The 11,105-nt window shown below is 42.2% G+C and overlaps 1 protein-coding gene across 2 annotated transcripts in view; it reads left to right on the top strand.

Annotated features, from left to right (window-relative positions):
• The first annotated feature begins 62 nt into the window (after positions 1–62).
• Positions 63–11,105, top strand: part of brf1b (BRF1 general transcription factor IIIB subunit b) — a 126,799-nt gene continuing 115,756 nt past the window's right edge. The window contains exons 1-2 of one of the 2 annotated variants that reach the window (XM_021612195.3): positions 63–373; positions 815–1,023. In XM_021612195.3, coding sequence (XP_021467870.2) covers positions 840–1,023 — 184 coding nt within the window. In that variant the 5' untranslated portion in view covers positions 63–373; positions 815–839. Of the gene's footprint in view, positions 421–814; positions 1,024–11,105 lie in introns of both variants that reach the window. The other variant, XM_090243091.1, reaches the window with a different exon arrangement.

Genomic DNA, 11,105 nt, shown 5'->3' with positions numbered 1-11,105 from the left:
CATAATAATTGAGATACATAAATAAGAATACTGTGTACATAGTTTCAATAAATTCAATACTCATCCTGAAGTTGTCATCCTTACCCTGAAAATAAAATATTTGGTTTAGCTTATGCCGAGTAGGTTTTGCGAAAGTCAAAACACCAAAACATAAGCAACCTCGTCGAATGGGATATGAAATTAGCTAACAATTACCTTTTTTTAACGGCATATCGTTGTATCACGTGAACATGTTTTGAGAACAAGCTTTTAGCATATGCACAGTCTTTTTACTATGAGAAAAGAGTTAACCAAGTATCCATAGCGTCTGAAGTGTTTCCTCCTGTACTGGATTTCTTTGTCGCCATTACAAGTACTAGCTAACACCGCGCAGGTATTAAACTTTGAATAACGTCAGGTAGCTAGCTAAATATAAAGATAGTAAGTACTATCTCGGCTTTGAAAATGAAATGAAAACATATTTGCCATGCATGTCTCCCCTTCTGCATTACAGTAGTGGGTGTGTGATATCTAGTTGCTAATGTAGCTAGCTACACATTAAATGGGTTAGCTAGCTGGTTATCTTGACTTTGGTACTGTTGTGACAATGAGCGCAAACCTTGTCCCAGGTTACTGTGATCTCATGTCTTGTCCGAACAATTTCAGTAATTGCTTGAAAAATCTTCTCTAAAGCAAAGTTTAGCATGCACAAATATATTGATGGCTTGTCAATGGTGGCCTACTGGTCTAATCAACACATTGCATGGGGAATGTGTAAATATGATTATGTAGCAAACGTTACACAGAAGTGACAAATGATCCTCTTTTGATACAGGTTTATTTGGGCGGACACCACAGACATGACTTCCCGCATATGCAAGAACTGTGGTTGTTCCGAGATCGACCTCGATCAGGCTCGGGGCAATGCAGTATGCACGAACTGTGGGTCTGTGCTGGAGGACAACATCATCGTGTCCGAGGTGCAATTCGTGGAGGGCAGTGGTGGGATTTCGTCAGCTGTGGGGCAATTCGTCTCAGCAGATGGTAAGACCTGCATTTTGCATAAGACTTCAGCACCACAAAAAAAAAGAAATTGAGCTTACCACTGTGCAGTATTACACAAATATCCTCTGCCCAAATCCATATTTAGAGATGCTAAATATTGCATATGTGAAAATGCACCATATTACATGCAAGCTTGTCTCTGATGTTAAGCAGACAATGTAAGAAAAGTTCTTCACAAATAAAGACAACTGTTCAAATAAGCTTGATGGTATAATACAATTGGCAAGAAATCATTGCAGTTAGATTAAACAAAAAGTATATATATAGTGCATGTCATCATAAGCACTAGGCTACATAAATGTTTCACAAATCATAGACTACCTTTAAAAAAAATAAAAATCAGCATTTGGCTACGTCTTGTGGGCTTTGCTAAATGTTTCGTAACCCCCATGCTGTTTTCTTATGATTTGAGAAATAGTAACAATAATAAAGCCTTCACAAACCCATTATGAAGTGTTCACCCTGGAAGTTGGAATGAAAGATACTGTTCTAAGTTCAGTTAATTGTGTTATGGTCTTGCTGTAAGGTCAGTCATAAAAAAATAATTGCACATCATAAATATGGGAATTTTAAATGAATGATATGCATATGGTTTTGAAGTATACAATCATGCCACTAGCCCAATATTAGACCTCTGATTAATGAATAAGACAAGGTCGATGGGCATTCCATAGCGACTGCATTTGAGAACTTCTGGTACAATGACTACCTGCTAGCAGCATGTGCCCCATGTCCATAGCTACATCCATATATAAAAAATATTTTTAAAAAAAAGAAGCAATTTCCATCACCGAACAATGAGCAAGAAACTTAAATCAAATTGGTCACATACACATGGTTAGCAGATGTTATTGCGAGTGTAGCGAAATGCTTGTGCTTCTAGTTCTGACACTGCAGCAATATCTAACAATTTTACAACAACTATCTAATACACACAAATCTAAGGAATGGATTAAGAATATATAAAAATATGGATGAGCGATGAGAGGCAAGATGCAATCGATGGTATAAAATACAGTATATACACATGAGATGAGTAATGCAAGATATGTAAACATTATTGAAGTGGCATTAAAGTGACTAGTGATCCATTTATTAAAGTGGCCAAAGATTTCACATTTGTATGTAGGCAGCAGCCTCTCTGTGTTAGTGATGGCTGTTTAACAATCTGATGGCCTTAAGATTGAAAAACAGATTCTGTCGCTTGGTCCTAGCTTTGATGGACCTGTACTGACCTCGCCTTCTGGATGGTATTGGGGTGAACAGGCAGTGGCTCGGGTGGGTGTTGTCCTTGATCTTTTTGGCCTTTCTGTGACATCGGGTGCTGTAGGTGTCCTGGAGGGAAGGTAGTTTGCTCCCGGTGATGCGTTGTGCAGACCGCACCACCCTCTGAAGAGCCCTGCGGTTGTGGGCGGTTCAGTTACTGTACCAGGCGGTGATACAGCATGACAGGATGCTCTCAATTTTGCATCTAAAAGTTTGAGGGTTTTAGGTGACAAGCCAAATTTCTTGAGCCTCCAGAGGATGAAGAGGTGCTATTGCGCCTTACCATACTGTCTGTGGGTGGACCATTTCAGCTTGTCCGTGATGTGTACTCAGAGGAACTTAAAACTGTTTCCTGAAGTGCACGATCATCTCCTTTGTTTTGATAGGGGCACCAGGCAGTAACCGAAAAGGTTGCTCCATCAAATCCCCGAGCCTGACAAGGTATAAATCTGTCATTCTGCCCGAGCCATTTTACCCCGGCCGCCGAAGACGTGGATGTCAATTACGGCAGCCGCCCGCACCTTTGATTCAAAGTTGGGTTAAAGGCGGAAGACACATTTTAGTTGAATGCATTCAGGTGTACAACTGACTTTTGTTGACGTTGAGTGAGAGGTTGTTTTCCTGACACCACACTCCGAGAGCCCTCACCTCCTCCCTGTAGGCTGTGTCGTCATTGCCTACTGTTGTGTCGTCTGCAAATTTGACGATTGAGTTGGAGGCATGCATGGACATGCAGTCATGGGTGAACATGTTTGTCTGGAAGCAAGACGGTGTCCGTGACGTGGCTGGTTTTCCTTTTGTAGTCAGTGATTGTCTGTAGACCCTACCACATAAGTCTCATGTCTGAGCCGTTGAATTGCGACTCCACTTATTCTATACTGACATTTTTCTTGCCTTGGAGGGAATAACTTTGTATTCAGCCATATTCCCAGTCACCTTTCCATGGTTAAATGCGGTGGTTCTCGCTTTCAGTTTTGCGTGAATTCCGCCATCTATCCACGGATTCTGGTTATGGTAGGTTAATAGTCACAGTGGGTACATCATCTCCTATACACTTCCTTATAAACTCACTGAATCAGCTTATACGTTGATATTCTGAGGCTACCCGGAACATATACCAGTCCGCATGATCAAAATAATTTTGAAGTGTGGATTCCAATTGGTCAGACCAGTGTAGCACAGGTACTTCCTGTTTGAGTTTCTGCCTATAGGAAGGGAGGAGCAAAATGGAGTCGTGGTCAGATTTTCCAAAAGGAGGGCCTTGTATGCATCGCGGAAGTTAACGTAGCAGTGATCCAGTCTGTCGCTCTAATTTGCCTTGTTAAAATCGCAGCTACAATAAATGCAGTTTTGGGTCAGCCTCTGGAATTAGTTCAAATGCCCTGGGTGGGTCGGTATGTAATACTTAAGATTTTCTGGGCTAACAATGTAAGAAAAATACACAAATACTGCAGTTCCTTAAGGCTAGAAGCGAGGCAGCCCACTCTGTCATTGCCATGTTTTAGATGCCAACTCCCAAATCAAGATCTAATTTGGATGCCAATGTTTGGTTTTTGCTTTCTGTGTACACCCGTCTGTGGTTCACACTTGTCAGTTAGCTAATGAGTCCTGCAAAACAGGCAGGTGCTGCCCCAGACGAGAAGTGACGGAAACATCTACGTGCGAAGCTAGAACACATTGGCATCCATATTAGATTTATTTGGGGAGGGGAAGCAGCTAAAAAAAAAAACATGGTTTAATAGTTACGTTCACTGCTCGGTGATGCAAATAGCGATTCTCCAATCAGAACCATCTACCTATTATGGATGTCACTTCGGATTCAGAACACATGCTGCTAGCAGGTAGTCACTATGGAATGCCTTTAGAACTTGTCTAATTAAATCAGAGATCTAATATTGGGCTACCCTGCCACTTCGTTTGCTATACTGAGATGGCTAGGGCTGGAAAAATGTAACTACTCCAGTGCAGAGATGACACTATAGCTGCAAGGACTAACAGTCCATGACAGTTAATGTATTGCTTCAAAATATGGTTAAAGATCATTTACAAATGGCTTAAAACCTTATTTTGGGTTATAAACCATTTTAAATTAAGTGCATGAGGCATTTAAAAATGTGACATTGAATCAACGGACATACATTTTTATTTGAGATGGCTGTAATGTTAAACACACGTAAATTCAGAGTGGGCCTTTAAACACAAGTCTGGTCCAGAAGTTCATTGAAATGTTACTTCATCTTAAATTACCAACTTATTTATATTCTTTGTATGATGCTTAATTTTGACGGAATAGTAAGAATTAGCTCATTACTTTCTACTTTTTTTTAGTTGTCCTAGAACCATGCAATATGTAGCTTATGAACCCAGTCTGTGGGCTATAGTTAACCTCCCAATCAAAAATAGCACTTGAATAGACAAGGTTCAATTTAAAGGTTAGACTAAAAACACTCCAACGCCGTAATATCTGAAATAGAAATGTATTGCAATAGAAGATCTTGATAGGCATGGAAGATTCCCCAGTAAGCAACATTATCCTAGAGGAACAATTGACAAGTTATATTGAGTGATGTTCCAAGGTGCTCAACTCACGTTGGCTTTTTCATTTCTTTGGCCACGCTTACCTGATGAAATAGAAGTTACATGTTAAAGGATCTACATTTTGTATTATCCAGAAATTATGGCTACACAGGCACATTGTCAAAGCAAACTACTTGAGAAAATAAGATAAGCAATCTGCTTTGATCACAGCTATAGTCTAGGGTTACATAATGATAATTATAGGACATATTGCCTACCTCTCAAGATGCCTTCATGCACACTACCACCGTAGCAGCCTGGGTCACTGCTCCTGGGGTTTAGAGGGTTATTTGAACTTGGCCCAGAGTTGTCAGGACAGTTTTCATGTGATCCTTCAGCATCAATATGGTTACCACTGACTTTGGGCAGGTCTGTAGCTTTTCCTTTTTCTGTAGAGATGAAGTTCAAGTTGTTGGGCTTATTCTCAGCTCCACCTTGCATGCCTTTGAGGCTAGATAAGTACCCATGGTGATCTGAAAGAATTTGTCCACAACCAAGACAGTTTGCTCCATACTCACTATGAGTGTTGGGGTTTCTGTCTCGTTGGATATTGCCCGTTTGTACAACCCCGTATCTTGGGGATTGAACACTGGTCATCGATAAAGGTTTCTTAGCACTAACATGAACAGCTCTATAGAAGCTTAAAGGTGACCCATGTTGTCTACGATTAAGTTGGCCATTGCTGCCCTGGGTGTTCTCATAGGCACCATTGGCTGATTGTACAGCTCCATAAGCATTCTTGCTAAAACCACGTTGGTATTTACTGTAATAGGCGGAAGCTGGTTTTACTTGGCTGGGCGACAGCTGGACACTGGTAAGCTGTGCAGACCCATGGTAGTCTAGTGTAGTTTCACCTCTGTTTAATGCTTGAAGATGACCACCATGCTGCACAGGTTGATGAAAGTTAGAAGTGGTACCATGAATTGGGTCAGGTTGGCCATTTTTTTTCCCACCCTGAGATGTTGGTTGGAAATGGCTGGGTGGATCCTGGACAATGTGGCTCTGGGCAAAGTTCTGTTGCTTTTCCACTGATTGGGCACTACCACTTTGGGCTGACCCTTGGTTGAACAAACAATAAATAGGACTGACACAGCTGGGATTGTCTTGGGCACCAGTGTCTTGAGAAACCATAGGCTGGCCTCCACTGCTAACTTTTATGAAGTTTGAATTTCCTCCAGAGTTGCCCAGGGAACATTCCACACAAGGATCTGATCCGTCAGTATCAACATTGCTACCACTTATGACTGCAAGCGGATTTCGCTCTTGTCCTTTTGCTGCATACTGAACAGTAGAAGCACCATACTTGCTAGGAGCTGGAGTTCTTCTGTGGCTTTGTGAACCTCCATACATGCTTGTAGCTTGTTGGTCAATGTTTAGGTGAGAAGAAGCAGACTGACCGGGAGAGGGTTCCCTTATGCCACTAGTGGCAGGTTGGATCCTGATCTGATGTGGTGGTGCTGGCTCAACTCTGTAGCTTTGTGAACCTCCATACTGGCCAGTAGCTTGTTGGTTGATATTACTGTGAGTAGGAGCAGACTTGGTAGGTTTAATGCTGACACTTTGTGGACCCCTGTCCTGGTTAGAAGTATGATGTATGATGTTCTGCTGAAAAAGAATAGTCCCAATAGGGGCATGGGCAACTCTGCTGCTTTGAGAACCATCATACTGGCTAGGCACCAATTGAGATGTGCTTGTGGCAGGTTTCGCACTACTGCGTTGAGAAACATCCTGGCCAGGAACTTGTTGGATGCTGTGGTGTTTAAGGGTTACATACTTGCTAGTAGCAGGTTTAACTCTATCACTTTGTGAAACTTGATCTTGGCTAAGGGCAGGTTTGATTGCAATGTGTTGAGTAGCACCATACCAACTAGTCATGGGTTGGACATTATGTGGTTGAGAGGCAGCATGCAGGATAGTAGCTAGTTTCTGCAGAGTTCCACTGTACGGACCAGGTGTAACAATGCTGGTTTGCGTTCCCACATACTGGTTCGAAGCTGGTTGGACATGATTGCTTTTGTAAGCATCATACTTGCTAGCCACAGGGACATAATGTGTGTCCTGGCTGGTTCCATAGAAGCTAGAGGCTGCACTATTATGAAGTTTGTGGCTTTGGCATATACCAGAGTGAACAGGTTTTGTATTGCTGGGGTTAGGTTGAGTGATCTTGCCATCAGCCTTCACAAATGGGAACTGAGGGGTAGACTGGACATTGTCTGAAGCTTGGTAGACCGTGCCCTGTGCTGTGCTGTAATAGTCGGTGTTAGGTTTTGCACCACTGTAGACAATTTCAGTCCTGCCAACTGAGGATCCATAATGGCCAGAAGCTGGTTTGGCATATTGTCCCTTGCTAGGTCCATATTTGTTTACAGAAAGTTGGCTAGGTACAAGCATCTTAATTGGTGCCAATTGAGCTTTGGTGGACTTCACTTCTCCAAAGGAGGTTTCATCATGGCCAAGAACTTGAGATAAACCACTTTGGCTATCCCCATACGTGCTGTATTCAGGGACTTTGCTGGTGGTAGGTTGACGATCTATACCTTGGACAACAAAGTTGTCTCTGGAAGCAGATTTCACATAACTTGAGGTACCTTGGGCACGGTCAGTCCCTAGTGGAACTTTGTGACTGGGGACTTGCTGGAAGCTGTTCCTTACTTGAGAAGAACCATATGCATTAGCAGGAAGGACTTGTTTCACACCAAAACGCTGGGCATCTGTGTTGTAGTTGGAACCAGGTTGTACTTTAGTATTCTGGTAAACATAGGAAGCAAGGAAAGGGTTTACCTTGCTTGGAGTGTCATAGTGTCTTGGGGTCTTGACAGTGCCAGGAGTATATTGTTCACTGGCTGGCTTGACATATTGCTGGGGGATAGATATGCCATCAGAACTTTGCAAAACACCATATTGGCTATAGCGTCTTAAGCCAGAGAGGACATTACCTCCAGAATGCTGCGGTGTGCTGCCACTTTGTGCAGTGGGGTTACTGAAAGTGGGCTTATTGTTCACCGTTTGGACAGTTGCATGATGGCTTGTGGCTGGTTTGCGCACCTTTGCTGATTGTACAGCACTGTACATCTCATGTTGGGCAGAGTTGCTTGGTCTCTTACCCTCATAGTTTGGGTGAGGTCTCAAATGTTGCTGTGCATTTTGAGTGCTGCCACCAGGAGTAGTGTTTAAGTGGCTGGGAACTAGATTGAGGACACTAGATTGGACATTGATCGTCTTTGCAGATGTAGGCCTATAGTGGCCTGGGATATATTTGATCCCGTCACCCTGGACAGGGCTATGGATGGGAAATTGCCCATATCCACCGAGCCTGCTGCCTCCATCAGTTTCAGGCCTGATTCCCATACCCTTTTGATGTGGAGTATTTACATCCTGGGTGGATTCATAGGCATTTATGGCTGGGGTGTCACTTAATTTGTGTTGGCCAGTACCATAAGCACTTCCACCTTGCACAAGTCCATAGCGATTCAGAACACTTTGTACATTGCTGGATGATTGTGGGGCACCACTTCTTTGGAGACCGCTGTAATGTCTGAGAGAAGGATCCAGGATGTTGTCAGCTGTTAAAGATCCATAGTTGGTACTATAATGCCCCCCTGTCTGTGACACCTCATGATTGCTTGGAGAAGGCTTTGTGCCAATAACATGGACACTTTCAGTGTTGGTGGGAACTTGCTGTGGACAGTCAGGCACTGGTTTATTGGCTGCACCATCTAAAAACAAAGGATTTATTTTTATACATTCCTCAAAACCGTGCTCAAAGTAGACTACATGTAGTTATGTAAAACAATCTTACCTTTGTTGCTCCCTGTGAATTTGATTGAGCCAACCCCAGAAATTTCAGATTTAAAAGTCCTGTCCACAAACAGCCTACTGACCGAGCTAAGTGGGTAGAGACATCGCACTGTGAGTCTAAAAAGGAAAGGTCATTAGAGCTGTGCCATATGCAGCCACAGTTAATCCACATTTCTTGATCAGATTTATTAATGACATTTGGGACTATGATTATTCACACCTAGGTCACCTACTGTATTCTTAAGTAGTTTATTGCACAAATACATGATCATATTCAGATCAGGGCATTGTATCATGAAAATGACAGCATTGAAATGCTAAGATCGATCATGTTCCCAAATAACCATGACTGATCTTTACCTGAATTTAGAATCCCTGGAGATTAAAGAAGCGCTGTCAAGTATGAGCTCCCTATAAGACAGGATCTCGTTTTCATACACTACAGAAGAGTCTTCAACCTATAAGACAAGTGGAAACTTCTGTTACTTTAATGTGTAGCTCAGGTCAGTCAAAAGCTCATGACTGAATTTTCCCACCATCTAGCCTATAGCATTATTGTATACTGTTTGTTCTATGGGATTGTCATTTAGACCTAGATAATGTTAAAATCGAACCCCCCCCCCCCTAATAAAGTATTTAAATCAATTAGGCTGACCTTTCAAATTTAGCTAAAACAAAAAATTCCACAGGCTCCAAACGTATATTTTAAATGAGATTATACCATAACCGTGGTATTGCACGTGTTCAAGCCAAACTCAAACAGAACTCTTGAGTCGTCCATTAATTTTGGTTTACAGGTTCTGTCCAAGAGGGTAGTACTGCGTGGATTCACTGCAGGCCAGGTAGTTTTTGTACTGGTCAACACAGTCATGATCCCATCAGTTGAACAGACTGGAAAGACAAAAAAGGTCAAAGCTGCAGATGACATCCCAATACAAAAACAAAGCATGCGAGTTATGGATGGATACTCACTTATAAGCTGATCACGTCTGAAAAGACAGCGCGTTGCTGTTGCTGTCTGGATCTCCAAAGTCCTTGAATCTCTTGAGTGTATTTCAAATATGCCATAAAAATGCCTCAAGTTGATATCCTGAAATGAAAAGGTTTTGGCCCATAGCAGTGAAGTAGGCCTATAAACAACTATTAAAAGTGAGGGCAATGTCCTGCCAAATTTGGTTGATGGTCATACCTTAGATCAGTGGTTCCCAAACTGTGGTGTCGGCACAGACAGGTAGGCGGAGATAAACGGCATCATTTTTTTTTTGCCAGTCATTTTACCTTGAGCCTCTAGGGGGTGGCATAGTTTCAACACCAATGTAGTAGTGGGCCTAGTCAATATTATTTTTATTTTTTTAACTGGTCGACCACCTCCCCAAATTAGTGCAAATGTTTTAACTACACTGAACAAAAATATAAACGCAACATGTAAAGTGTTGGTCTCCATGCTTGCCGAGCTGAAATAAAAGATCCCAGAAATGTTCCATACAGACAACTTCTCAAACTGTGCACAAATGAATTTACGTTCCTGTTAGTGAGTGTTTCTCTTTTGCCAAAATAATCCAACCATCTGACTGGTGTGGCATATAAAGAAGCTGATTAAACAGCATGATCATGACACAAGTGCCCCTTGAGCTGGGGATAAGGCCACTAAAATGTAAAGTTGTGTCACAACACAATGCCACAGATTTCTCAAGTTGAGGGGTGTGCAATTAGCATGCTGACTGCAGGAATATGCGCCAGAGTTGTTGCCAGAGATTTTAATATTCATTTTGCCACCTACGTCATTTTAGAGGATTTGGCAGTACGTCACAACCGTAGACCACATGTATTGGATCATGTGGGTGAGCAGTTTGCTGATGTCAAGAGAGTGTCCCACTGTGGGGTTATGGTATGGGCAGGCACAAGCTACTCACAACAAACGATTGCATTTTATTGGTGGCAATTTGAATGCACAGAAGTACTGAGATGCATCTGTGACCAGATTCATATCTGTATTCCCAGTCATTTGAAATCCATAGATTACGGCCTAATGAATTTATTTTGATTGACTAATTTCCTCATATGAACCGGTGGTCGATTTAAAAAAATAAAGACAATGCAACCATTAATGAGGGTGAATCTACAACCGATGAAACGCCATCTGATAATGACACTGAGCCTAGGCCGAGCGAGGCACCGCCTGTTGAGACCCTAGTACCAGTGGGAAAGGAGCACAAGGGTGAGCTGGCACTCGAAATCAGCAAAGAGAAAGGCGATACATTCAGTTTGTTTTCACATGTCTCATGGTTGATTTGGGATCCACATCCACAATGTGTTGCATGTGCTAAAAAAATAAAAATCGAACAGTTTGAAGCCAGTGAAACTGAAGAGACATTTACACAAACACTCTACGCTGATAAACCGGTGGATTTTGGCCGTGG

Source organism: Oncorhynchus mykiss, chromosome 8 (genome assembly GCF_057628025.1).
Source record: "Oncorhynchus mykiss isolate SJ-2025 chromosome 8, ASM5762802v1, whole genome shotgun sequence".
NCBI classification, from domain to species: domain Eukaryota; kingdom Metazoa; phylum Chordata; class Actinopteri; order Salmoniformes; family Salmonidae; genus Oncorhynchus; species Oncorhynchus mykiss.
This window is presented reverse-complemented; position numbering and strand designations above follow the sequence as displayed.